Source organism: Grammomys surdaster, unplaced genomic scaffold (genome assembly GCF_004785775.1).
Source record: "Grammomys surdaster isolate TR1022 unplaced genomic scaffold, NIH_TR_1.0 169, whole genome shotgun sequence".
Lineage (NCBI taxonomy): Eukaryota > Metazoa > Chordata > Mammalia > Rodentia > Muridae > Grammomys > Grammomys surdaster.
In genome coordinates, this window is record NW_021604617.1 from 9875281 (window position 1) to 9903253 (window position 27973).

The 27973-nt window shown below is 52.5% G+C and overlaps 2 protein-coding genes across 2 annotated transcripts; one reads left to right on the forward strand and one right to left on the reverse strand.

Annotated features, from left to right (window-relative positions):
- Window positions 1-7548, forward strand: Tmem151b (transmembrane protein 151B). The gene is made up of 3 exons (XM_028766784.1): window positions 1-396; window positions 2432-2872; window positions 3629-7548. The coding sequence occupies exons 1-3, from the start codon at window positions 280-282 to the stop codon at window positions 4754-4756; spliced, it is 1686 nt and encodes a 561-aa protein (XP_028622617.1). The 5' UTR covers window positions 1-279; the 3' UTR covers window positions 4757-7548.
- Window positions 7189-26488, reverse strand: Tcte1 (t-complex-associated-testis-expressed 1). The gene is made up of 5 exons (XM_028766785.1): window positions 26458-26488; window positions 16740-17117; window positions 14810-15378; window positions 9494-9943; window positions 7189-8405 (listed from the first exon to the last, which is right to left on the reverse strand). The coding sequence occupies exons 2-5, from the start codon at window positions 17008-17010 to the stop codon at window positions 8199-8201; spliced, it is 1497 nt and encodes a 498-aa protein (XP_028622618.1). The 5' UTR covers window positions 17011-17117; window positions 26458-26488; the 3' UTR covers window positions 7189-8198.
- Between the last annotated feature and the right edge of the window lie 1485 nt (window positions 26489-27973).

A 27973-nucleotide genomic window follows, 5' to 3' on the forward strand; every position in this document is an offset into this window, starting at 1 on the left:
CGGGAGCGGGCGGGAGGCGGAGCGGCGCCGCGAGGGCCTCAAGGTGACACCCGCCCCCGGCCCCGGCCCCCCCAGCCCGGCCCCTTCAGCCCGCCCTCCCACCCATCCCCCCATCTCCGGCCTCCCCCGTGCCCTTCCTAGGCCCCCTCCCCCCCGGCGGGGGGTGGGGAGCAGAGAGGGCCCCGCCCCTCGCGCCCCCTCCTCAGGGCCAGCGCAGGATGCCCCCGGCCCCTGGCAGCCCCCCGGGAGATCCTGAGCTCGACGCGCCCCCTCTACGCCATGTCCCCCCCTGGCTCGGCCGCGGGAGAGAGCGCCGGCGGCGGCGGCGGCGGCGGCGGCTCCGGGGTCCCGGAGGAGCCCATGGCAGCGGCGGACGAGGGCCCCGCCCGAGAGGAGGTGAGAGCCGGCGGCCCCCGGTTTCCCCGCACAACCGCGACCTGGCCCCCATCCCCCGCACCTCGCGCGGTCCCCGCCGGTTCCGCCGCAGAGCGGCCGGCGCCCCGCACCCCGAGCCGGCCGCTGCAGCCGCAGTCCAGCATCACTGCCCCGACCTGGCTGCCCGCGCAGACCGCCGTGGCGAGGAAGGGGCCGCGTCGGGGGCGGGGCTCGGGGGGTCCCGGGCAGGGGGAGGGGCCCTGGGCGGAGCCTCGTAGACCCCGGGCTCAGCGGAGAAGGGTTAGGCCAGCCCCCGGGTGAGGCTGGTGGGCGGCATCCCACCTTGAAGGCCGGGAAGGAGGACTGGAAGTGCTCGGAGGCAAGAAGAGTGCCTTGGGGGAAGCGATGCTGTCACCCTAGCTGGGATCATAGGAAGAGCAGACTGGTACAGAGGCCATACCCCCTGGGGTCACTGGGAGTGTGTGTAAGGGGGCTGCTGTTCACCTCTCTCTCTCAATGCCTGATGCTCCCCCTAGGGGGCACTGAGCTTAAGAATTTCTGAGTCAGTACTATGCATGTACCTCGCTAGGGTCCTACTTTAGTCTTTTGAAAACGGGAGACAAAGAAACTAAGGGAAGTACCAGTAGCCCTCCGTCCCAGCCTCCCATCCACACTGGTGCACAGCATGCATATTGCACGGGGGCGGGAGGAGAGTGGGGACGTACTTGAGGGTAGCCCCTTTCGGTTGTACTCACACTGGGACAAGCACATGACCAGGTGGGCACACGGGTGCACATATATACCCTTCCAAAGGCACAGTTCCTGAAAGGCAAGGGTGCCCTCCTTGCCTTGCAGGTACATGTTCTGTGTTTTTTTCCTGTTCTTCCTACCGACGCACAGAAATCTAGGGCCTCTGCTGTTAACTGTACACTTGGTTTCCACTGCTTTCTCTCTCTTTCTGGCTGGTCCCAAGGCCAGGCATGACAAATTAGAGGGGCCAGTCATCACTGCATCAGAAGGTTTTGTGTTTGTGTGTATACACACGAGTGTGCGACAATGCAGAGGGGGTGGAAAGACGGGCCATTTGAGCAATCAAACTCAATCCTCATTGATTATGCGCCTGCTGGGTGTCACTTAAGAGGCAAAGAGAATGAGACATGAGCCCTGCCCTCAGGAGCGCTCCATCTGGTGGGGAACTAGACATGTAAACAACTCAGAAGGTGCCAAGTGCTTTTAACAGACCGGCCCTGGGAGAGCATCAAATATTAGTGACAAATGCCTGGGCTTCCAGTGCCTTCCTTACCTGTGGTTCATACCTGTATCTTCTCTGCCAAGGGGCCCCAGACCCTCTTCCCCACCCTAGAACAGAGAGGAAGAGTGTGTGTGCTTGCCGGGAAGGAGAGGGTGTGAATAGAAGGAAGACTCACGGAAGGACACAGGGGAGGTGGGAAGGATGAGATTGACCTGGCTTAAAAACCACTTCTTCAAGGGAAGTGTTCGCTTGTCTGTGAGGGAGACGGAGATGCGTGAGCCAGAGGAAAGTGGGTACTCTGGAACCCAGGACTAACGAGAACTGCAAGTGGTCAGGGCCCCACGTGTTAAGTGGGGGAGACAATATCAGTGGGTCCTTCCCTACTCTCCTGGGACCCCCGGGAAGGTCTAGGCTGAGGACCTACCTTCACTAATGCATGTTTGTCTATTCCTTTTTTTCCCCATCCACCCCTTCTCTTGTTTCATCACCATCTTTGTGTTTGTCTTTGGACTCTTTCTGGATACCATCCTATTCATCTGGGCCTCCGATTCTGATCTCTCTCTGCCTCTTGTGGTATCTCTCTGTCTCTCTGTACTTTCCTGTGTTGGCATTCTGGTCACCTTTTCTCATGGTTCTGTCTGGGACCCTTCTGTGTTTATCTCTGGTCACTGGTTCCCATCTTTGTCTCTTCCTGCTACATTCCTGTCTGCCACCCTGGTGCTGGCCCACTGTCTCTCAATCTGTGTTCATCACCTTTGTGCTGGGTCCTGCCTCTTCATCTTGGCATCCCCCCCATCCAAGCAGCAGCGTCCCATCCAGCCCTCTTTCACCAAATCTCTCTGCCGTGAGTCTCACTGGAAGTGCCTACTGCTCTCGCTGCTAATGTATGGCTGCCTGGGGGCAGTGGCTTGGTGCCACGTCACCACAGTGACCCGCCTCACCTTCAGCAGCGCCTACCAGGGCAATAGCCTCATGTACCATGACAGCCCCTGTTCCAACGGCTATGTCTACATCCCCCTGGCCTTCCTGCTCATGCTCTACGCTGTCTACCTGGTGGAGTGTTGGCACTGCCAAGCCCGCCACGAGCTACAGCACCGAGTGGACGTAAGCAGCGTTCAGGAGCGCGTGGGCCGGATGCAACAGGCCACCCCCTGCATCTGGTGGAAGGCCATCAGTTATCACTATGTCCGACGAACTCGCCAGGTCACCCGATACCGCAATGGAGATGCCTACACCACCACCCAGGTGAGAGGCTGTGGGGGAGCACAGGCTGTTCAAGATGAGGAAGGTTGCTCAGATTGCCCGCCTTTCTCTCTGCCTGAGAGGGAGAGCGAGATGGCAGTGAGTCCCCACGGGTATCCAGTAATAACAACAAACACCGACAGAACCGAGCTCCAGGCACGTACAGATTTAAAACCATTTATTTAATTCTTACAGCAAACCTACGAAGTAGGTATATTATCCCCCATTTTATTTTAAGGAGCAAACGAGTGTGTAGTGGTAAAAACCAAAAAAAAAAAAAAACCCACCAAAAAACCAAAACCTGTCCAAGGTCAAATAGTAGGTAAGGGGATGGGACTTCGTCTCAGCTGGCTGGCTCCTGGGTGGAGTCTGTTTAGTGCTTCATGGCTGCAGATGACTTCACCTGTATATGCTCACTTGTTCCGTAAAGTCATTATTTACCGAGTACTTATTCCCAGCTAAGGAGACCTCAGCTCAGACTTGCCTGAGGAAACTTCTACTTGGCCGAGGTAGACTTAAAGTCAGGTGTCTGGGTCTCAGGGCAAGACCCTTAGAGGAGGTGGTTGTGCGTGTGTACAGGGTTTTCAGGGCAATCACTGCTTACGGTATTAAACCCTCTGACTGGGGTTGGGAGAGGGAGGGGGAGAAGATGATGATGATGATGATGATGATTTCATGTATAAGGACTTATGTCTGTGTGGAGATGGGTAGACAAAAGCCCCTGCATGCTCCCTTTGTGACTCCAACCTCCTCCTGCAGGTCTACCACGAGCGGGTGAACACACACGTGGCAGAGGCTGAGTTCGACTACGCGCGCTGTGGCGTCCGGGATGTGTCCAAGACGCTGGTGGGGCTGGAGGGCGCGCCGGCCACGCGGCTGCGCTTCACCAAGTGCTTCAGCTTCGCCAGCGTGGAGGCTGAGAACGCGTACCTGTGCCAGCGCGCGCGCTTCTTTGCCGAGAACGAGGGCTTGGATGACTACATGGAGGCGCGAGAGGGCATGCATCTCAAGAACGTGGACTTTCGCGAGTTCATGGTGGCTTTCCCCGACCCGGCTCGGCCGCCCTGGTACGCCTGCTCGTCGGCCTTCTGGGCCGCAGCCCTGCTCACGCTGTCGTGGCCGCTGCGCGTGTTGGCCGAGTACCGCACGGCGTATGCGCACTACCACGTGGAGAAGCTCTTCGGTCTGGAGGGACCGGGCTCGGCCAGCAGTGCGGGCGGCGGCCTGAGTCCCAGCGACGAGCTGCTGCCCCCGCTCACGCATCGCCTGCCGCGGGTCAACACGGTGGACAGCACCGAGCTCGAGTGGCACATCCGTTCCAATCAGCAGCTGGTACCCAGCTATTCGGAGGTGTTGCTCATGGACCTAGTGGAGCTGGGCTCGCGCTGCGGCGGGTCAGGGGGTGGCTACGTGCCCAGGTGTCGCTACGGAGGGGTTGGTGGCCCGGGCGCGGCGGGAGTGACCCCAAACTGGCGGAGCTGCGAGCACTGTCAGCGAGCGGTCAGCAGCTCGTCCATCTTCTCGCGCAGCGCCCTGAGTATCTGCGCCAGCCCGCGGGCCGCCCAGGGCCCCGGAGCGAGTGCGGGGTGCGGGGGCAGCCGCTTCTCGCTCAGCCGCCTCTACGGCTCCAGGCGCAGCTGCCTGTGGCGCAGCCGGAGCGGGAGTGTCAACGAGGCGAGCTGCCCCACGGAGCAGACGCGTCTGTCGAGCCAGGCCAGCATGCGGGACAACGAGGACGACGACGACGAGGAGGAGGCCGGGCCACCGCCGCCCTACCACGACGCCCTCTGCTTTCCTGTCCTCATCGTCCATCGGCAGGAGGGGTGTCTGGGCCACAGCCACCGGTCACTGCACCGCCATGGCTCCTGCGTGGAGACCTCACTGTGACCTCCTGCCTTTGGAGGGAGCCTGTGCCGGTCTCCTTCCTGCCTCTCCTGGTGTTGTGCTCCCTGTGTGTAGCAGGGGAAGGCAGGATGGTGGCTAAGGCCAGGCAGGGTATGAGGGAAGGCAGGAGGTGAGGGGCACGCTCAGACAAGACCTCAGTGTTCTGAGACTGCTTCCCTGTACACAGACGGGATTGGCAGCTCTCTAAGAATCCCATCCACCGGGGCAGAGGTGGTTCTCTTCCGGTCCCCACCGAGTTACTGCGGGGGACACCTCCTTTTCCATGCACACTCGAGATTTCCCTCCCAGGCGTTCATCAGTCTTGACTGTTAGTATGTTGTGGGACCCGTTTCTGGCCTCCCCACCAAGGGAGCCGTCATGATGGGCAGCAAGAAAGGCATTTGAAGCTTTTTTTTTTTTGCCCCGCCCTCCCCGTGAAGAGAGAGGGGCGGTGGTTTGGTGAAGAGCAGCAGAGTTGGCTCCCAACCAGCTATTGTGTTCACCGGGTCTGAGGGTGGCGCCAGGTGGCACCCCAGTATTCCTCTCCACACCTCTCAGGCGTTGCCGCCGCTGGGAAAGCTCGCGGTTCCCCTCTGCCATACCGATCACTGTTGTTTGTTTCACTGAGCCCCAGAGGTCCGGTCTGGAGGGACTTTTCATCATACCAATGACGTCACTCACCTCGGGGCTTACTGGCTCTGAAGGGCTGTTTTCAGGGTGCAGGGCGAGGGAAGGGAGGCTGAGAGGGCACGGCAGGCCCTTTCTGGAAAAGACTCAGCCTCACATCCATCAGCTGCTTCCTCCCCCTGGGTTCTGGGTAGGTGCTTCCATAAAGGAGGCTGAGGTGCCGTCTTGGAGGTCCTCATTAAAGTCGGCCAGGGTGAGTGACCAAGTGGACAGAGCTTGAGACACACCTTGATATGAGACCTCAGGAGCAGAGTTGGTAATGGTGGGCAGACTGGAACCAGCCCTGAAGATGTAGCCACAGGCGTGCTGTAGCTTCCCCCCCCCCCCCCGCGCAGACGCTTTAAGAAGAAGGATGCCCCTCACACAGGCCTCCGTAGAGCCGAGTCCATCCCAAGCCCTAGAGAGATACTCATTTCCGGTGGCAGGAGTTCCGTTCTCGCCAGACCCTCCACTTCTTCCTATCCTGTGAGTTGAAGCTCTAGGTCTTCAGAGGGGCGCCATGCCACAGCCCCGGGGCACAAGCCCTTTGTCCTGTCCCTTTAAAGCCTTGACATCAACTTTGCTCTCCCACTCCCTATGCCCCCTCCACCCCAGTGTGCTTCATTGTGCATGTCTGTGTTTGGCCCCTTGCTCTCCCAGCTGCCCTGGCTGACGTTTTCCCAGCAGACTTAGTACCCAGGGATTGGGCACACATCCATTCAAATCTTCCTCCCTCTGCTTCTTGCTTTGCCTTCACCATCCCAACTCCATCTTTTTGGCTTCCCCTCTTCTTCCCGGCTGTGCCAGTCCTATGCCAACCAAAGGGAGTGGCCCCTACCTATGCAAAATCTCCTCTGGCTCCCCTTCCCCTTTTCCCTGGGGGATGTGGGAAGCCCTGTTGTGGGGATGCCACCGTCTAAGGCTCAAACGGTTACACAGAGATGATTGAGGAGGGAGGGGTGTCAGAGAGGGATAGGTATGGGCAGAAGGGATCAATCAGCACAGCAGCCCGCTGGGTTTCCTGGACAACAGTGTCCACTGGCCTGCTAGCACTGAACCCTCCAGGACCCTGAGTTTGATCTCCGTGTGTGCATGTGTGTGTGCGTGCGCCTGTGCGTGTACTATTGGGAGCACAGGTACTGAGTGAGCTGTGGCCTCAGGCCTCAGTTCTTGGCCAGCTGGCGTCTGAATGTCTTGTTCTCATTTAGGGGCAGCTTGGCCCTCTCACAGCTCCAAGGAGGGAAGAGCTTGGCTCATCCTCCTTCATTCTGGGTCCAGAAACCGAGCTTGGCCTTGGGAGAGGAGGAGGGGAAGCCCTGTTATTTTTTTTTGCCTGACCATTTCTGCCTAGGTCTCCTCACCCAGACAGCCTCACCTCCCACACACACGCACAGACTTAGAGAGAAAGCAATTCTTTGGTCTCTTTTCTTGGTAGCTTTATTGATTGCCAGGGAAAATGAAAACCAGAAAATTAATTAATCTCTAAAATTAAACTTTACACTGAATGTTCTTGTTTCTCTAATTAGAACCTCTGCTAGCAGCTGTGGATACACACACACACACACACACACACACACACACACACAGAGAGAGAGCTACAGACACACACACACCCTCGCACCTACATGTTTGCACTCTGGAACTGTCAGAGGGTGTCAGGTACAGAGGACTCTAGGTTGCCCGGACAGGCACACACATAGTCGCTCCCAAGCCCCCTCTGGTGCTCTGCTCAGCACCTGCTTGTTGCAAAGAGTCCCTGAAGTGCAGGCCCCTTGCAGCTGCAGTCACCCATCTTTGAGATAGATGGGCTCTGGGCCACTCAGCTCAAGGAGAGTTGGGAGATGAATTAGTCAGTCAGATCCTCTCGTGAATCCATAGTTTTCGATTCCTATGGGTGTAGCCCCAGGGTGGGCAGTCACAACATGGAAGGGACTCAAGGAGAGGGTACCTGGAAGACTGTATGTCCTGAGGGTAAGGGCTTGTGGGGTGGGCTAGGCCTGGCTCGGGAGAAGACAGGTCTCTGTCACATTGGGTGCATCACACTGTGGCCTTTTTGTCATGGAATTCCAAGCGCAAAGATTGTACAAATCACACTGATGGATAATAAAAGTGTGGATGACTCACTGGTCCGCTCCCTCCGAGTGACGCTTGTTCCCCGCCCTTCTGTCACATGCTATCCATTCCCAGCTCGAGGGTTAGTGAGGGCGCGATCTGCACAAGCGGACTATGCCTGAGGCCTGACAGGCAGGTAGCATCTCCAGGGAGGGTGAAAGGGTAGAGGAAGACAGGCATAGCTTTGCTCTGTGTGTGTGTCTCTGTGTGTATATGTGTGTGTGTGTGTGTGTGCATGTGTGTGTGTGTGTGTGTGTGCTCACGCATGGTGTGTGTGTAAAGACTGAGATCAGGGCTCAACTATCTGCTTAGTAGAAAGGGGAAGGGGTGGGGCGAGTCAAGAGGTAGATGGTTCTCATGAAGAGTTTGAGCAGGGATTGTCATTTCAGAGTCCTTTGCCTTCCCTGTTCCCTTTATGGGAAGGAACAAGGAAGTCTAGCAATGGCCATTTTCTAGGTGGGAGTTACTACCATCATTTCATCCTTAGGCGCCCCTTCTGCGTCTCAGCATCTTCACATATACAAATCTGGCCACTCATTCCAAGGGGATTCGTGATCCCCTCTTCTCGGATTCCACAGAACCAGGGGCAGGCATATCAAGGGTATGAAATGAAGGTGTGGCTGCCGGGGTGGCCCAGCCGATCACCGCTCTATCCTGGTTCCACATCTTAGCCTACAGAATTCTCAGTACAGTTGTTAGTGGGCGAGGAGAAGTGGCCAGGATTCAGGGACCGCAGGCGGGCAGCCTCTCTGTTGGTATGCAGAATCTGGCCAATGAGGTACTCACTCTCCTGGGATACATCTGACAGTCGCAGGTCGAACTCCAGAATGGTCTTGTTGTCTGACATGCCTTCCAGGAGCTGCTTCCCACCATCCTGGGGAGGAGTGAGACAGAGGGGTCATTTCGTATCACATCCCAGGGTCACATGAACAGACTTCTATACAGATGGGATAGCTTTTGCAATGCCACATGTAACCTATCTGGGGCATGGACAAAAATTCCAATTCTACTTGAAAAATTGTGATTGTGGCAGACTAAGGTGATGGCTCAACCTAAGTGTTTTTGAAAAAAACGTGGATTCATGGCAGTGATGTGGTTCCGTTCCTCCTTCACTTCAGTCCTGTGGACCCGAGACTAGTTGGTCTAGTGAGATGTGAGGGGAAGTTTGGAGGGGCTGGAAGAAGGAAAGACAAGTATGGCTACAATCCCAGCAGCCAGGAGGTGGAGGAAGACGGATCTTGGAGTTTGAGGTCAGCTTGGTCTACATAGTGAGTTCTAGGACAGCCAGGGCTACATGGTGAGACCTTGTTTCAATCAATCAATCAATCAATCAATCAATCAATCAGTCAGTCCATCCATCTACCCATCCATCCATCCATCCATCCATCCATCCATCCATCCATCCATCCATCCATTGTACTTTCCCTCCCAGAAACTAAGAGCTAAAGGAAAAAGAGGAGCCTGGGGTGACCCTGAGGAAAGCGTTGTGCACAGGCATGAGGACCAGAATTATCTCCAGAACCCATGGGAATGCTGGGAAGGTAGAGCGGCCCATTTATAACTCTGGGGATGGGGAAAATAGAGGATCTCCAGGGCAAGCTGGCTGGCTAGGTCATTCATTTCAGAGGGTGCCTCCAGGTTTGACTGAGAGATCCTGCCCTCAGCAAATAAGGGGGAGGGGAGAGCCATTGAGGATGATCGCAGACATCAACTTCAGGTCTCCACATGCATGCACACATGTGTACACACTCATACAGGTACACCCTCACACACGCGTGTGTGTAGCACAGACACGAAAAATGAAAGGAAAGGGATTGGGCCCTGGAGGGCGCACAGGAGAAGAAAACACGCTCTCCGTGCACTACACCACACAGTCTACTCCTAACACATTTTTGCCCCACAAAGGGTCTGTGATAGTTGGATTCCACCCCAGGCCCACCCGCCCCAGAAGCCATGACTCACGGTTCCAATGTGGTTGCAGGAGAGGTTGAGGCTAATGAGCGTCGTGTTGACGGGGAGCACCTGGGAGAGGAGCGTGGCTGTGGGCTCAGACAGTTCATTGCCACCGAGGTGCAGCATAGTGAGGCACTTGTTGGTCTCCAGGGCGTGGGCGATTGCTTGGCCACCCTCGTCCTCGATACAGTTGAGGCGAAGGTTGAGGGAGACGAGGTTGGTGTTGTGTGCCAGCGCATGCGCCAGCGACTGTGCACCGGACGCTCGCAGTTGGTTGTTGGCCAGGTTGAGCACTCTCAGGCGACTGTGGCTCAGCAGCTTGGCCGCCGCTCGTGCACCGCGGTCTCCAATGAGGTTGTGGGATAAGTCCAGCTCCTCGAGGGCTGGGTGGTCCAGCAGGCTACGGATTAGGATGCGCGCCTTATCGTCGTCCACCTTACTTCGGGTCAGCCTGAAGATCTGCGGGCAGGTAGGAGTTTTACAGCACCTGCCAGTCTGGGATAGCCTGTACTACCTAACTGCCTTGTGCTAGTAGAGAAGGAAGATATAAAGTGGCTGGAGGCTCAACACCTAGTGTTAGCCATCTGCCTTGGCTTTCAGGTGGGAGATGGGCTCACCCAGTGAGGCGGAATTGCTGGCGGGTGGCAGGGGCGGGGGCTATCACCATGCCCAGCTCAACCTTAGTTTTCTCAATTCTTTTGACAGAGAGAAACTGACAGTGGAGAAATTCACCTACGTCATCGTCACTGGCTGGTACACACAGAACCTTCCAGTACGGTGTGCCAATTCAACTGTGTTTCTCTGAATGACAAACTCTCTCATAATCTGTGACAATGTCAGCCTTTCCAATTTCCAGTCCACTCACATGCCAGGGTGGGTACCTACGAGCCCCTTTCTACTGATGGCCGCCCTTCTGTTCTATATTTTTTTTTCCTGGCCGCTAAATAGGCCACTCCACTGTTTTCATGATACCAACACAGATCTCCACAGCTATCCATCACACGCCAACTACCCCGCTTCAGGTCTCAGCCCCAGCAAGCACTGACCCTGGTCCCTGAGCCTCTCTCCTCTGTATAATCGATGATTTTCTTGTGGACCAATTCAGCTTGAAATCTGTGCCATTTCCTCTTCAGAGACCCAGAAGCCCTCTTCTGTTCCAGCTCTGCTCCCCACTTTGCAGCCAAGCTCTTGACAAAACTGATCACCCCCCCCCTTTTCCTCACTTCCCACTCTCTCCATATCCACAGCTGCCCAGCTTCTGTTTCTGGTACCTACTGAAGTACCCCACCCCCAGGAACCTCCCAGGCCCCTAAGCCAGTCCTGGGTTCCATCTTACCCTGTGGCTCACTCTCTCTATTTGAAACCTGCCCCATCTGGGATCTGTGGCACAGTGCCATGTCTTCTCCCCTGTTCTCTTTCCTGGCAAGCTCTTCCTCCTCCAGCACAGGTCAAGCTTCTTTTTGCCTCCCTTTATATCTTCCCTCTAAGACTCCATCCAAATGCAAGGCCACACTCGAGAAGACATAGTTCTCAAAGCTCAACATAGTCTCCTCCCTGCATCAGACCCTCCCAAGCCGTGGAGAGGACCCCTGCTCTGGGACACCTCAAGCTGGAACTCACGCTTTCCCCTTCAAAACAGTTCCCCTCCTCCCCCTCTTCCATTTCCTGACTGCCAAGGATTCCTACAGCATCTGGTCTCGTGAGAAGGGGCCTCGGCACCTCTGCCTCTTCCTTCCTGTTTCCATCCTCCTTACGTCACAGTGGCAGGTGACCCTACTGTGTTTCTCTCCAGATTCTCTGCCTCATCCATTTTTGCAGATACGGATGTGGTTCTGACCACCCTCATAGTGCTTGTTTGTTTGTTTGTCTTGGTAGTGAGGAGGATGGGGACACAGCTGAGAAGAGGGGCTCACTTGAGAAACGAGATCGGATGGACTGGGAGCGTGCCCGTGCGGGACTGTGTTGATTGTTCATTGATGTAGGAAGGCCTAGCCCACTGTGAGCAGCGCTATCCCTAGGCAGATGGTCTTGAATTGTATGATAAAACTAGTTAAGGGGCTGGAGAGAGAACTCAGTGGAGGTTAGCCTGTACAGCTCTTGAGGTACAGGAGTTCAGTTTCTAGTACCCCTATCAGGTAGCGCACGGCAGCCAATAACTCCGGGGAGCCTGACACACTCTATTGGTCTCAGTGGGCACCTTAACTCATGAGGATGTACCCTCCTGTATGTATAGTTTATAATAATAAAAATAAATCTAAAGAAAGAAAGAGAAAGAAAGCCAGCTGAGTAAAAGCCGTCTATGGGCCAGCTAGCAAACAACATTGCTCCGTAACTCCATGCTGGACGTTTTTGGCTGTGACATGAGTTCCTTGGTTGACGACAAAGCTGTGTGGGATAATGAGCAGGCTTGCCTTCGAGTTCCTGCCTTGAATGCCTTCACGAATGGAATGGACTGTGGCCTGGAAGTGTGAGCCAAACAACCCCCTTTTCTCTTCTATGTTGTTTCGGTCAGAGTGTTTTATCACAGCAACAGAAAGGACACGGGAACACTAGCTTCCTGTGCTAAAGCTTGGCCCCCTCTGTGAACCTGAGAGGCGGGGGCCCTGGTGGAACGCGGCTGGGCCGCTAGGGACACCGCCCTTGGAACAGTCTGGCGAGGCTCTCCTGGGACCCAAGTCAGTTCTTGCAAGAGGGGTCTGCTTGCTCTCTTCTGCGCATGCCCCTTCCTTCCTGCTTTTTTGCTAGTCCTGGCTCTGTGAGTCCCTCCAGCCACAGGAACTAAGGCAACTCTGCTTCTCCTGCTCCCTCCCTCCCTCCCTCCCTCCCTCCCTCATGTTTTCTCTCTCTTTAGAAAAGATCCTTCGGTATGCCGTGCACATGCACCTTTGTGTGGGTGTGTGGGAGGCTAGAAGAGGTCAGATCCCCTGGGGCTGGAGTTGATGTAGGTGCTGGGAACTGAATTAGTGTTCTGTGCAAGAACAGTCAGTATGTGATCCTAACCACTAAACCACCTTTTTCCTTTCTCTGGAAAAAGTGTTTCCTGTAGCCCAGGCTGGCCTCCAGCTCACCATGTACTAAGACATGGTCCTGACCATTCAATGCCCCTGCCTCCAACTCCAGACATGTAACATGTAACTCCTTTTTGTTCATTCTTTTTTTCCTTTCTTTTTCTTCTTTCTTTCTTTCTTTTCTTTTTTTTTTTTTTTTTGGTTTTGGTTTTTCGAGACAGGGTTTCTCTGTGTAGCCCTGGCTGTCCTGGAACTCACTCTGTAGACCAGGCTGGCCTCGAACTCAGAAATCTGTCTGCCTCTGCCTCCCAAGTGCTGGGGTTAAAGGCATGCGCCACCACTGCCCGGCTTCTTTTCTTTTTCTTTTTTCTTTCTTTTTCTTCCTTCTTTCTCTTCTTTCTTCTCTTTCTCTCTTTCTCTCTTTCTCTCTTTCTCTCTTTCTCTCTCTTTCTCTCTTTCTCTCTTTCTCTCTTTCTCTCTTTCTCTCTTTCTCTCTTTCTCTCTTTCTCTCTTTCTCTCTTTCTTTCTTTCTTTCTTTCTTTCTTTCTTTCTTTCTTTCTTTCTTTCTTTCTTTCTTTCTTTCTTTCTTTCTTTCGTTGATTTACCTGTCTTGGTGCTGGGAACTGAATCCGTGTGCTTCAGTATCTTGTTTTGTTGCTGTGACAAAATACTTGACAGATTCGAGTTAAGGAAGGGGGAGGTGCTTTGGCTTACAGTTTTGAGGGCACGGTTCATCGGTTCATCGCGGCGAGGGAGCAGTGTCAAGCTGCCAGGCTCAGTGAAGAGAGAGGAAAGAAATGCTGTGTCCTCCGTTCACCGGTTTTGCAGTCAGCCAACAGACTGACAGCGTCGGGCCCTGTCCCAGGTGCTGAAGATGAAGGGGGAGAAGAAGGAAAAAAAAAAAGCAAAATCACGCCTTTTGAGCCCCGTGGCGCGAGCAGTCTGACGGGATGAAAGGCACTAATGAGCAACCATGGAGATGTGAAATTGCAGCTAGGCAGCGGCTGCCAGCTTTCACAAATAGAAACACGAAACGTCCAGTTAAATTTGAATTTCAGATAAAAACCTCAGTGTTTGGATGCATAGCCCAAATATTCCATGGGGCATACTTGTCTGAAATTTTTCAATGTAACCAGTGTGAGGGTTAACATTGCCAACTTGACAAGCTCTAGAATAGCCTAGGGGTGAGTCTCTGGGTGTGTCTTTGGGGGATTATCTAGTTCAATAGCTAGCTAAATTATCTAACTAAACCTTTCTTCCCCCTTGAGACAAGATTTCTCTGTGGAGCTCTGGCTGTCCTGAAGCTTACTCTGTAGACCAGGCTGGCCTTGAACTCAGAGTCTCTGCTTCCTGAGTGCTAGAATTGAAGGTGTGCCACCACTGCCAGGTTTATCTAGTTAAACTTTCATTTTATTTTATTTTATTTTATTTTATTTATTTATTTATTTATTTTTGGTTTTTTGAGACGGGGTTTCTCTGTACAGCTCTGGCTGTCCTGGAACTCACTCTGTAGACCAGACTGGCCTCGAACTCAGAAATCCGCCTGCCTCTGCCTCCCAAGTGCTGGGATTAAAGGCATGCACCACCACTGCCCGGCTATCTAGTTAAACTGTGTGTGTGTGTGTGTGTGTGTGTGTGTGTGCGTGTGTGTGTTGCGGGGGTCCTGACTGGGTAAAAAGAAGGAAGATGAGTGAATGCCACCATTCCATGTTCTCTGCTACCAGCTCCTCAAACTCCTGCCACCGTGGCTCCCCGAAATGGCGAACCATGCACTGAAAACTGAAGCCAAATAACCTCCACCTCCCTCAGTTGCTTCGGTCAGGGATTTTAATCACAGCAGGAAGACAAGTTAAGTGATACACTAGATCTGCTTTTTAGCTCTTCCCAGTGGCAGGGGCCAGACCCACAGCCTCACACATGCTACAGACACTCTGCTTCCGAGCTGCACCCTAGGCCTGGGCGTTTTTTCATTTGAATCAATCCTCAGTATCACTTAGACTGGGTGTAGTGGGGTATGAATGAGATCCCAGCACGTGGTCGTGTTTGTGTGAGTAAAGTGGAAACAGGAGATCAGAAACTCAAGGTCATTTCCAGCTACCCATAGAGTTCCAGGCCTGCCTAAGATATATGAGACTCTGCCTCAACAAAGTCTGAAAAAAAAAACACCCCAAATCTCCGAGTATCTAAGCAATCCCCTCCTCTGCTGATGAATGCAAAGGAAATGAGAGAAGATGGTGGAAGGAGAGGAAGAGGCAGGGAGAAGCAATCCCAGAGACGACGAGAAAGGAGGCAGGCGAGTTGGGTTTGTGTGTGGTACCTTGAGGGTGTGGCAAGCTTTGATGGTGGCTGCCAGAGAGTGGCAGTCTCGGTAGGTGAAGAGAAAGAGGTTCCACTCAAAATTCATGCCGCAGTCTTTGACGCCGTACACCAGGTCCAGCTCCTCCAGGTGCTTGAGGCCAGCCACTAGAGCCTGCAGCTGGAAGTGGTCCTTCTCAGGCTCGTTCCCCTCGCCCTCACTGCCGGAGTCTGACTGTTCCTCTCCTTGAGGTGGGGTCGGCATCCGCACAGGTGGGAGGAACTGGTCCACGTGGATGCGGCGCACGTAGTTCCTGCAGAGGGGCAGCAGGTCCAGAATCACGTTGGGGTCCGTGGTCCCCGGGATGAATAGCTTCAGCAGGCTCTCCAGGTGTCTCTCGAAGAACATCCGCTTCCAGCTGCCGCCGTGCATGGACACGTGACACACGGACCAGCGCTTGATGCAGCAGCGGTGCCAATAATTCTCATCGTCAATCAAGTTAGCGGTCACCGTCAAAGGCAGCTCAGGGGGCAGGTTGCTCAAGACCTTCTTTTGGTGCTCTAGGGGCAGCTGCTTCAGGATAGGGTTGTCTTTGGGAAGGGAGGAAGGAAAACAGGGTTCAGACACCGTGCCGGGAACATCACAACACAGAACCCTGGGAACTTGGGGTCTTGGAAGACCCTTTGTGGCCTTGGGAACTTTGCTTGGAGAGGAGAAACGGTCTCCTAAAGAGAGACTCTTTGGGGTGCTCTTGCCTGCAACAAACTGGCAATTGCACTGGGCAGTATCTGGTCTCAAGCTGACCCTCCTGGAGCAGAATGGACCAGTTCTCAATGTACCATCTAGTCTGACTTCTGAGACTCCCAGCCAGACTTTACGCATTCATTTCAGAATAACTATATGTATTTTAACACCTACTATGTGGCAGATGTGGCTGGGGGAAAAATGAAGAAAATACGGGGCCAGAAAGATGGATCAAGGTGTAAAAAAATTGCATACTGAGCAGAACTGGTGGCCTGAACCCCACCCTGAACTCATGCAGAGGTGGGAAGAGGGAGAGGTGGGAGGAGGGAGAGCTGACATCATGAGGTTGTCTTCTGATCTCCATATGTGTACTGTGTTCTGTGGTGAGTACTCCTCCCACCCCCATTACATTCTTAAAATGAAGAAATCAGGCATGGCCCTGGCCTCCTGGAGTTCATCTAAGCTTGCTGGGGCACACAGTCAATAAGCAACAGAGGAACATGCTATGATAGATGGTCCAGTTCTCAGGAAGCCCCTGTCCCATAGAGTAGGAGAGGACAGCTAGTTCTCTTTGCAAGGGGCAAACAGAAGAAACCAGGAAGCCATTTGTATCCCGGAGGACTCTATCAGATGTGGGGTGAGAACCAGGGAGCTTCCTGGAGGAGGAGGAGGAGGAGGAGGAGGAGGAGGAGGAGGAGGAGGATGTGACTAAGGCTCAGCTTACTGGAGAGAGCAGACATGAGCAGAGAAGGGCAAAATCATGGAGGGCGCAATGTGTGTGTATGTGCATCTGTTTGTGTGCATGTGCATGTGTCTCTGTGTGTATGTGTGTGCTTGTGCATGCATGCCTGTGTGTGTCCGTGCAGGTGCGTGCTTGAGTGTGTGTGTGTTTGTGCGTGCGTGTGTGTGCATGCACATATGTCTATGTGTGTGTTTGTGTGTGCATGCCTGTGTGTGTCTGTGCGAGTGTGTGCTTGAGTGTGTGCGTGCGTGTGTGTGCATGCATGCACATATGTCTGTGTGTGTGTGTGTGCGCGCGTGTGTGTGATGTGTGTGTGTGTGATGTGTGTGTGTGTGTATGTGTCTGTGTGCGTGTGTGTGCATGCATGCACATATGTCTGTGTGTGTGTTTGTGTGTGCACGCCTGTGTGTGTCCAGGCCTGGGCATGGTGGTCCCCACCTCCTCTGGGCCAGATCCCAGACTCACTCTGGAAGTTCTTGACGATATGTTGGATGCAGAGCTCTGTAAGCAGAGGCACGATAGCCAACGACCACTCTGCGTCCTCAGAGATGATTCTGCGCATGCGTCGGACGTTGGTGACCTTGGTCTTCAGCTGGCCTGGGGCGGGGGTGGTGCTAGTTTTCAAGGACGTGGGTCCTGGAATGCTACCACCCAAAGCGGAGACCTGGCGCTGGATGTTGAAAACAGACTGGCTGTGAGACGAATGTTCGGACGGTACTGTCGAGGTGTCCTGCATGTTGACTGCCGGCAGAGAGACAAGGGTATGAACCTTGGCGACCTTGCAACAGGAAACTTCTTAACGCAGGCAGGGTGCAGGATGGGGGGCCGGTGAAGGAGCTTGAGCTGGAGGAAAGGGACAGTGTTAATTGGGAGGATTTAAGTGGTGCTTAGGGATCAGTCTCTGGTGGGGAGTAGACCCAGATGAGAATCTCAAAGACTGGCTGTGTGGCTTTGGGCAAGTGACTAAACGTCTCTGAATCTCAGATGATGCCTGTGAAGTAAAGGGGGTAGCTACCAACAGGATTATTAGAGGAGTTGATAACAATGTATTCAAAGGGCCACAGTGTGCACAAGGAACAGCCCCAAAGTTTAGACGATAGCGGTTCAGGAATTACAATCATTGCTACACACCAGGTATTCATTTTGGATATTATCTCATTTGTCTTTAAGGAAAAAAAAAGCCTTTGGGGACAAGAGCTCATTTTTGTCTTTGTTTTTCTTTGAAGGGAAATGAAGTTCAGAGAGGTCACCGACTTGCCCACTGTTGCACAGCTAACACTGAATGAGAAGGATCTTATTTTTTAAAGATTGTGTGTGTGTGTGTGTGTGTGTGTGTGCACAGAGGCCAGAAGAGGGTATTTGGATTTCCCCGGGGCTGAAGTTACAAGCAGTTGTGAGAGGCCTGACATGGGTGCTGGGAACTGGATTCAGTCCCTCAGCGAGGACAGAACACTAAGTGCTTATAACCTCTGAGCCATCTTTCCAGCCATCCATTAAAGTGCATTTAAACTCAGTTTCTCAAGTCATATTCGGGAATACCCCCTCTAAGGGAGAGAGAGAGCTGTTGTGAACAACTATTTAACTCAAAAGCTCCCTGCTCCCAGGGGATCCTGACGGTGTGGCTGAGGACACAACAGAGCAGGCGGCAGACTTACACGCTATTTTAATTTCTCTTTATAGTTATTAATTCTGAGACAAGTTCTCGGGTATCTCAGGCTGGCTCCCAAGTTGCTGTGACCTTGAAGTGGTGAGCCTCCTGTCTGTATGTCCTGAGCACTGGGGTTACAGTTATGTTTCACCTCAACCAGTGAACCCGGGGTTTCATGCTCCTGTCAGCTTTCCTGGCCTCCAAGGGTACTTCATGAATATGGGGCACCACCAACAAGCAGGGCATCAACAACAAGCAGGGCTACACAGAGAAACCCCACTCGAAAAACAAAACAAAAACGGGAGGACTGGAGAGATGGCTCAGTGGTTGAGAGCCGCTGACTGCTCTTCCGGGGATCTTGAGTTCAATGCCCAGCAACTGCATGGTGGCTCAAAACCATCTGTAACGGGATCCGATGCCCTCTTCTGGTGTGTGTCTGACAGCTACAGTGTACTTATATACATAAAATAAATAAATACTAAAGCAAACAAACAAATGGTAAAAAAAAAAAAATCATTTTCTGTGTAGCTCTGGCTGTCCTGGCATTCACTCTGTAGACCAGGTTGGCCTTGAACTCAGAAATCCACCTGACTCTGCCTCCTGAGCTCTGGAATCAAAGGTGTGCACCACCGGTGCCAAGCAAACCAATCAATCAATAAATAAATGGGGAAAAAGAGGCTTAAGTAGAGCTGGGAGTGTAGCTCATTGGCCAAGCTCTGCCTAGCTCTCCTAGCTAAAAACAAAACAAAACGAAATCCCAAACAAACAAAACCCCACAGGAAAACTAAAATGAGTGGAATAACAAAATCCTGAAACCGGTTTGAGGCCAGTCTGGTCTACAAAGTGAGTTCCAGGACAGCCAGGGCTATACAGAGAAACCCTGTCTCTCTTAAAAAAAAAAAAAAAAAGATCAAAACCATAAAACAGATGAAATACTTAATCCAGCGTGCCCAAACACTACTGTTGAAATGTGTAATCTGCATAGAGATTTTAAAAATTAAAGCCCAAGACAATAAAAACCAAAAGAGCTGACACAATTAATGCACTGTACTCAGGATACTGTCACTGAAATGTGTGATCCATATTGTTTATCTTTATATTTCGAGTTATCACGTATGCGTACATATGTACACCCTGCATATGAAGGTGTGAGCGCAAGTGGAGCCAGAAGAGCCAGATCCCTCGGAGTTGGAGTGAGGGTAAGAGTGAGGCACCAGATTTGGGCGCAGTGAACGGGACACGGGTCCTCTGGAAGAGGCACTCTTAGCTGTTGAGTCACCTCGGCAAACCTCTGCGTAAAGGCGTTGAATAGAAGAATAAGTACGTTCAATGTCAAGTCTGCTCCCGTGGCCTCCATCAGGGCGTGCGCAGTTGGGAGGGACCAGACACAGCCTCCTGACCAGAGTGCGAAAGCCTCTCCTCTCTTCAGTCCCACCTGGCTCCCACTTGAAGTCTCCCCTCATACCAGACGGTGGCGGGCAGGCGTGGGAGGTGAGAAGGCAGCTAAATATGGGGCTGAAGACTGAGGATGCTGTCTGGGTCTGGGGGACCTTCTGCACGTGGCCACCTCTTTGCCCTCCTATTGCAGGCACGGCACGCTGCCGGTGACCTGAATAGGGGTGCCTGGGCCCTCTGCCTGTAGCTGGGCAGCTTCCCTTTGTGCTACTCTGTGGTGTGGCCAGTGAGAAGGAGCGCCCTGCTCCAGCAACCGCATCCTGGCAGAGGGAGGAACCAGATGGTACTTCCTAGCCTGCCAGGCAGCTCAAGGAGGAGAAGCCTTGGGGGGTGGGGGGACTGTTGGCAAGATATTTATGTGTCACCCTGTATGCAAATCAAATGCAAATTCACAGACCCTGTCCGTCTTTAACTAGGTAATGCTTTTAATCGCAGCACACGGAAGGCAGAGGCAGGTGGATCTCTATGAGTTTGAGGCCAGTCTGGTCTATATGGTGAGTTCAGGAGAGTACCGTTTAGATAGAGGCACCAGCTGGTTTTGCATTTCTGGCTTGCTGGATGATCTTAGGCAAGTTGCATTACTTCTCCGGACTTCGACTTCCTCCCTTCCCTTATCTGTAAAATGGGACAATAATGTCTTTCCTACATAGGCAACTGTCTAGAGAGCTGAGAGGTGTCTTCAAGCAAATGCCAGGTTCCTAGGACTTGTCCCTGTCTTTATAGGAGAGGGGAAGGGCAAGGGGTCAGTGGCGACATGAGGATCTGGAGAATTGGTTCGAGGCTACCTGGCCCACTAGCCTGGGGTGTGACTCTGCTCCATTTTCCTAGGGACCTTCATCCCAGCTGGGGCCAGTTGTGAGCCCCTTTGTGCTGCTCACTGTCTTTTTTGGTACCGGGCAGTTCTTCCTAAGGTCTAGTTCTAGTTGTTTTTGCTGTTGCTTTGTAGTCTGTCTCTGGCAGAGATCACAGAGCCGCCATCCATGGCCCTAAGAAATCTCACAAGAGGAAGGGGTCGTCTCCCCATTCCCCATGGCTGCCACGGGTACAGCTGACACAACAAGAGCTGCCAGCCTTCCATGTTTACAGAAACACCCGTATCCTTGGTCTGATGCCTCTCGGTTTTGGTTTTTGTCTTTTGTTTTGAGACAGAGTCTTACTTTGTAGCTCTGGCTGCCTTGGGACTCACTATGTGAAACTGGGCTAGCCTTGAACTCACAGAGCTCTGCCTGCCTTTGCCTCCTTGGGTGCTGGGATTAAAGTCATCTGCCATACCTGGCCTGACATCATTTTAAGGCAAATATCGAGAGCAATTACATCATAAGGTCAGAGTTGGCCATTTTCATATACTCTATTATGAAATATACATTTCATATATATATATATATATGGTATGAAGATTAAACCCAGGGTCTTGCAGATGACAGCCAAACAGACATTCTACCACTGAGCCACACTCTATCTCACTCTATTTTTATTCATTTTTTAAGAAAAAACTTATTTATTTTATGTATATGAGTGCTCTATCTGCATGTACACCTGTGTGCCAGAAGAGGGCGTCAGATCCTGTTACAGATGGGTGTGGGCTACCATGTAGTTGCTGGGACTTGAACTCATGACCTCTGGAAGAGCGGCGCTCTGAATAGCTGAGCCATCTCTCCAGACCTTTATTTTTCATTCTTGAGCTCGCTCTGTAGCTGAGAGAGACTGTGACCTTCCAATCTCCCTGTAGTAGCCTCCTCAGCAGCTGGAATACAAGCTTGCACTACCAGGCTTGGCTCAAAAGACATTTTTTGACAGGAAAATTATTACTAGGCACAGTTGGGCCTGGTGACACAGACCTGTAATCCTAGCTACAAGGAGTTTGAGGTACAAAGACTGAAGGTTCAAGATCTGCCTGGGCAACTTAGTAAGACTTTGTTTTGTCTTCTCTCTCTCTTTCTCTCTCTCTTTCTTCTCCTTCTCTTCCTTTTCCTCCTCCTCTTCTTCCTTCTCCTCCTCCTTTTTTTTTCTCTTCAAAATAGGATTTCTCAGGGTAGCCCTGGCTATCCGGGCACTCACTCTGTAGACTAGGCTGGCCTTAGAATCAGAGATCTGCCTGCATCCCAGAGTGTTGGTATTAAAGGTGTGCACTGCCACTGCCTGGCTAAGACTCTGCCTTTTTATTTCTCAAAATAAAAAATACAAAGAGGATTGGGCATACATAGTTTTTAGTGGTAGAACACTTGTCTAACATGCAGGAAGCCATAGGAGCAAACCTTAGTACTGCCAAAAATAGGAAATTAAATAACAACCAGAGGTTATCTATAGAGATTCCAGTTCCATGTGTTTTTCAAACGTCTATTTTTTGAGGGGTGGGGGTGTCATGCAGCTGAGAATATCTGCCTGGCGTTTTGGAAGCCCTGGGTTTGATCCTGTGTATCCTGGTGCACATCTGTAATCTCAGCAGTTGGGAGGTAGAGGCAGGAGGATCAAAATTCAGGGCTATCCTTTGCTACATAGTGAATTTGAGGCAGCAGGGGCTACATCTTAAACAAATCACCAACAAGAAAATGTGTTTTGAGGAACTAATGTATGAAGGGTGGAGAGACGCCTCAGCTGTTGAGGGTACCAGCGGCTCTTGAAGAGGGCTGCATTCAGTTCCCGGTACCCACAGCAGGCAGCTTGGAACCAACTTCCAGCCCCAGGGAGATCCGACACATTTAGCTTCGGAGGGTACCAGTTCACTCAAGTGCACATACCCACGCAAAGATGCACAATTGAAATAAAATATAAAAGAAAAGAAAAAAACTCTACCGATAATACATTGAAGTACACTTAGTAGGAAAGTGAGTTAAGTGAATTTCTTGCATCTGTTACTTCTGACTCTCCTCTGCCCTCTCTTGCCACTTTTTAAAAAAGTTTTTTAATTTTATGTATGTGAGTGTTTGCCTGAATGTATGTGTGGATACCACATACATGCCTGGTGCCAGAAAAAGCCAGAAGAAGACACCGAATCCTTTGCAACTGGAGTTACAGGCAGTTGTGTCCTGGGAACGAAATCCAGGTCCTTTAGAAGAGCAGCCAGTGCTCTGCTCCCCTCACGCCCAGGTTCTGCCCACCTTGCTTCTGTTATTGGACCCAGTTCTCCACTCTGAGTTTTACACTCAGGTCCTGAGGCTTCTGTCCAACTCCCTCAGATTCAATCTGCAGCTTCTCCTGCAGGTCACACAGGCGCTAACCTGTCCCTTAGTGCTCTCCTTCCTCACTGCTGCCTCAGCCTAGGGACTCTTGTGTCTGTCACACACAGCTCCACTTGGCCCTGGCATCCTGTCTGGTCGTCTCATAGCCAGCCCTGCACAGCCAAGGAAACAGGCCTCTAATAGAAAAACCCTTCAGTGGCTCAGCATTGCCCGAGGGCAACAGCCCTCAGCACCTCAGAGAACAAGGGCCTTCTATTAGGACCGGTGGCTCTCCGAAATAAAGTCTGCTCTTATATCCGGGACATTGCAGACTAGTTTGGTCCTTTGCTGAGGCTATTCCTTAAACTTGGGATGCCTTTCTTACCATCTCCTCCTGGGAAAGAGACAAACATCCATCCACTGACTAGACTAGTTCAATCACATCCTCTCCTGCCCAAACCCCTCTACCCCCCACCCCCCCCAAAAAAAAACCACCTTTGCCAGAGCCCTAGCTCTCCAGGACCCGTGCCACTTCCCCCTGTGCCCAAATCCACAGCAGACAGAGCTCACTGGATCTGCATGCCCAAGCCCAGTGCTAGGTCTGCCTTAGGCAGGTAGCTAGTTTGGGTCTGTCCTATTTGCTTCTAAGAATAGATTCTAAAGAGTATCCTATTGGCTACTGCGACTGATGGGCGTGGTCTTATAATGTCAGCCAATCAGAGACTTTCTTAGGATTGGTCCAAGTAGAGGTTGACGGAAGGAAGGACGGCTGTATGTCCTTGAAGGAGCAGGAGCCTCACTGCTGAGAGTCACTTTCCCTGACTTACACAGAGCCTGTCTGCAGCAGCAGCAGCAGAGAGGGAAACCTAGTGGGGGACCGGAAACCATGAAAGTCAGGGTGACAAAAGCCTGAAGCCCCTGACCTGCAGGGCCTCAGGTCTCAACATGAAGCCTCCTTGTGTGACCACAGGGTGCTGAACATTGCTAGGCTCGCTGGGGAGTGAAATGGAGAATTCCTAAATCAAGGAAGTTAGAAGTTAACCTAGCCTTACATAAAACCCTGTCGAAAGAAAAAAAGGAGAAAGGAAAGAAGGAAGGAAGGAAAGGAGGAAAGGAGGCTACCTCGGTTTGACTGAGGAGAAAGACGAGAGGAACCAGAGTAAAGAGAAAGACAGGCATAGCTGCTTACATCATTTGCTGGTAGGCCTTAGTCTGGCTGGCTATCTCCAGGCTGCTCTGAGGATTCTGCAGGGATGGACAGAAACCTAGATGACCAGATACTCCCGAAGGCCCAGAAGGCCCAGAAGGAAGACAGCTCCAGAAGGGACAGAGCCCAGCTGTTTCTCAACCTGTGGGTCGCGACCCCCAAAGGGTCGCATAGCTGATATCCTCATCCCTGATATTTACAATCCATAGCAGTAGCAAAATTACAGTTATGAAATGGTAATGGAATAACTTTATGCTTTGAGGGTTTACCACAACAAGAGAAAATGTTTTCAAGGGTCGCACCATTAGGAAGGTTGAGACCCACTGATTTTTCAGACTCGTGTTCCTTGAGAGCCTGTGGGGTGGGGAGAGAAATGGAGTTTGTACTACAAAATCCCACTCCTTTTCTCCATGTTGGGAGTTCTCTTTGGCATTCCAGATAAGTTGGCGCCACCAGGAATGCATGTGTCTTGTGCTGCTGTGTGATGTCCCCACTAAGGGCAATCTCTCCCCTTAGAGTGTGGAGGTGGGCGGTGGGTCATGACTTTCATCTTGGGGCCTGTCTCAAGGACCTGAAGGCTTTACAAGGCTGCATCTCTAGCATCAAGTACAGCCAACCCGGACCACTATAGGCAGGGAAAGGCTGTTCTTCCTCTAAGCCCGCCTCCGTGTCCTCGGGACCAGGACAGGGGTGTAAAAACACAGGACACACAGAGTCACAACTTGAAAGGCTGGGAATTTCTGGGCCTTGGTACAAGTAATAAAACGGTGTCCCACTTTGGCCAGGGCTGTCCTCATTTCGGATGGCTTTGCATATGGTGGACAGGTGGTCTGGGATCATGACCTTGGCTCGGTAGAGCTGTGATTTATTGCGTTCCAGTCATGTGATGGCAGATGCCCATGGGGGGGGCAGGCCCTACAGTTGCTAGCTGAGCGCTCAGGCACTGGGCTGTCTCTGGTCACACCCTCCCCCCTCTGCCTGTCACACCTGCAAGACCTTGGGTGAGGGAGTAACCTCAACAGGTTTCAGGGGCATCGCCTGTCAAATGGGGACAGTAATTAATACTACCTTCATCACCTATCATTCACTGTAGATAACTAAGGAGCTCAACTGTGACATTTCACACAGGCTTGGCCTGGAGCTTGCACACAAGTTGTGGAGACTGTGAAGAAGTTAGCAGCCTCACCTATATGAAGCTCACTGAGCCCTCATGTTCATGGTTGACTTTTGTCACTGTAATACCATTGCCCCCGCCTCACAAAAGAGGAAACTGAGACTTAGAAAACCGAAGGGGCTCGCTGTCACCTAGCTGGCACTCGCTGTCACCTAGCTGGCAAGCCAGAGCTGTGCTTAGACTGCTTATCTGCCTGATGGGCTCTCTTGCTTCTCTGAGGTACACCTTTCTCACCTCAGTTCCAGAAAGTTTTCTCCCACCTGTGGGTTCTCTAGTCAGCACTGTGAAGTCTGAGCCTTTACCTACTTTGGAGCCGACCTCAAAAACCCAGCACCCTTATCCGGTGTCACTGCTGGCACCAGATGCTTCCATAAGGCTGGATTGTTGCTGACATCCTTCGGCTTGAGGTCTCTGCAAGGGCCGGAGAGAATCTTGTGGGTTTGCTCTTCTGCCCTGCTCTTGCTAGGTGCTCATGTTACTCACAGACTGGGTCAAGCTTGGATCTCCCTCATGTTTCTTTCCTTTTCATCCTTCCTCAAGCCCCCAGTAAAAGCTGGCCATGTCAGGGAGGTTCCTGCCACTACTCAGAAGGGAAAGCCAAGGAACTTGCCGTGTCGTCCCCTCCACCCCCCACCCAGTGTTCCTCTGAAAGGGTAGCTGTGGTGGTCTGCTGGGGGCTTCAGGGTCTCCATCCACCTCTCTGCCTTTGCTTCTTATGTCAGCCAGCTTCCTACCCATGCTTACCCCAGGCTCCCCTTAAAGAGAGCGCTCCTTGGCCCACAGGTTCCTATTTTCAGAGCCCTGGGCTTCTGTTTACATCTTCCCTGCCCTCTACTGACCAAATTCCTGTTGTGAATTCCTAGTTTGCAGGACTAAAGGAAGGGAGAATTAAAAACAAACACAAAACAAACAAACAAACAAACAAACAAACAAACTGAGTTTTTCTGAGAGCCCAGGTTTGGTCTCTGGCCAGGGGAGATAGCTTGTTCATAGTCCCTGGGCCCTCCCCCTCCCAGCTCCAGCTCCTGTAGTCAGCTGTACAGAAAGGGACACTGACAGGTAGCTCTACCCACGACTCCAGCTGCCTCTCCTTAGACATCCCAGGAGGGAAGCTCAGCTTCAAAGGTCAGCATAGTCCTCCTCCTCCCCTCGGTAACCTAGAGAGGCCAGGTCCATGGGGGACCTGAGGGAGGTGAAGAACACACAGGGCTTGTAGCATTGTCCACAGCTGAGGATTGGAGACCTTGCTCTTCCCAGGTCTCCCAATCCCTTCTTTACTTGAATTCTAGGCCCCTGGACTAGTTTACAGATAGTCGCTGTGTGGCAGTCAGAGCCTGGATCCCACCGTTAGAAGATGGATGGGCTGAGGGATGGCTTCAAGTAACTGCAGGATGGGCTCTCCCGTTACAGGGCATAGGAAGATGGCTGCGGGGCCACAGGCGGCGTGGGTTGCAGGAGCTGGCAGGGCTTTGGATTTGACCAGCATGGTCTAAATGGGGGAAGATCAGAGTTGGGCGTCCCTTTCCCGGAGTTCACCTCACCTGCTCCGGGGACCCAGGAGACTGCTCTCACAGGCGGTTGGCGCAGTTGGTTGTTAGGGACGCCTGAGTCGCTAGGGGGCGGGCCGTGAGCCCTCCGCCCTGGGCGTTGGCGCCCTCCTCCTCCTCGTCCTCCGTCCTCCTCCTTGCGCGTGCTCAGAGAACGACCCTGTGGACTTGGACACCGCTCGTGCTTTCTGGCTGCTTGTTTCGGGGCGCATTAGGCTTTTCGTGTGGAGAGGATGTACTTCTGATAAGGAGTCGGGGAGGAGGAGAAAGCCCAAGAATAACAAAGGAGACAGGGGAAGCGAGGGACTTTCTACAGTTACTTAAGTCTGTGGAATTCCCCTGTGGTCGAGCTGCGGACCCCAACTCTGCTGGGGAGCCCCTTCGGTTTTCTCTAACACGAACTAAGTATCAGAGGCAGGAAGGGCTTGGGCCTCCAGAGCGCTACTTCACTCAGCTTGGTACAGCTCTCAGCACTGGCTTGACAAGTTAGGGTTGCTGTCCTTATCTTTAGGTAGGCAGGACAGACGAAGCCTGGGACCAGGCTGTATATAATAAGAGAAATCGTTCAAAAGAGCAGAGGGACAGAAGACTGGTGTGTGTGTGTGTGTGTGTGTGTGTGTGTGTAAAGCAAAGCTTAGGTTTAAGCTAGCTTCTCTGGTCAGATTGCCTCTGTTGGCGCCTCAGTTTGGAGGGGCTGGGCCTGCAGTAAGCATAGTAGACTAGCCTACTATCAAGCTCCAGAGGTCGAGCCATGCAGTGAGGAGCCAGACAGAAGCCCAAGTCCCTTCAAGCCCTCACAAGAGACAAACCATCACCTGTAGAGTCGTGGGTGATCTTGAACTTCGGATGTTCATGCCTTGCCTCTCCAGAGCTGGGATTTCAGGGGTGTAATTGGGTTTATGCGGCAGTGCCAGAGATTGAACCCAGGGCTTAGTCCATGCTTGATTCTCTGCCATCGGAGTTACATCCCCAGACCAAATGATCAGACATTAGTCAGTGCGGCACTATGGCACCATGGAGGTCCACTCTGCTTTAATCACAGTGTCAAGGAATCCTTGCTTTGAAGATGTGCACCCCCACTCCTGTCCCCACCCCTCCCTCCTGCGTCTAGGTAGGGCTCTGCTTTTGTGGGTTTGTTTTGATAGAGGAGGGTCTTCCCGACATTCCTTAGCTCCACTGTGTTTCAAACGCCGGCTTTCAGCTTCATTCGTGCAAATACGTGTCCGTGTGTATAGATAGGTGCACGGGTGTGTACATGCGTGTGGCGGGTAGAGCGCCAACCTCAGGTGTCCTTCTGCAGGTGCTGACCACATTGAGAAAGGGTCTTTTGCTGCCCTGGTCTCTGTACATCCTTCTCCCCACCCCCCACTGCATAGCTGGGATTATGAAGGCTCGCCCACCATGGCTGGCTTATGTGGCTTCTGGCACTTGAACTTGGGTTCCCTCGCTCAAAGAGCAAGTGTTTTACTGAGCGATCTGCTCAGCCCGGGCTTCAGTTGTTTTCTGCTGT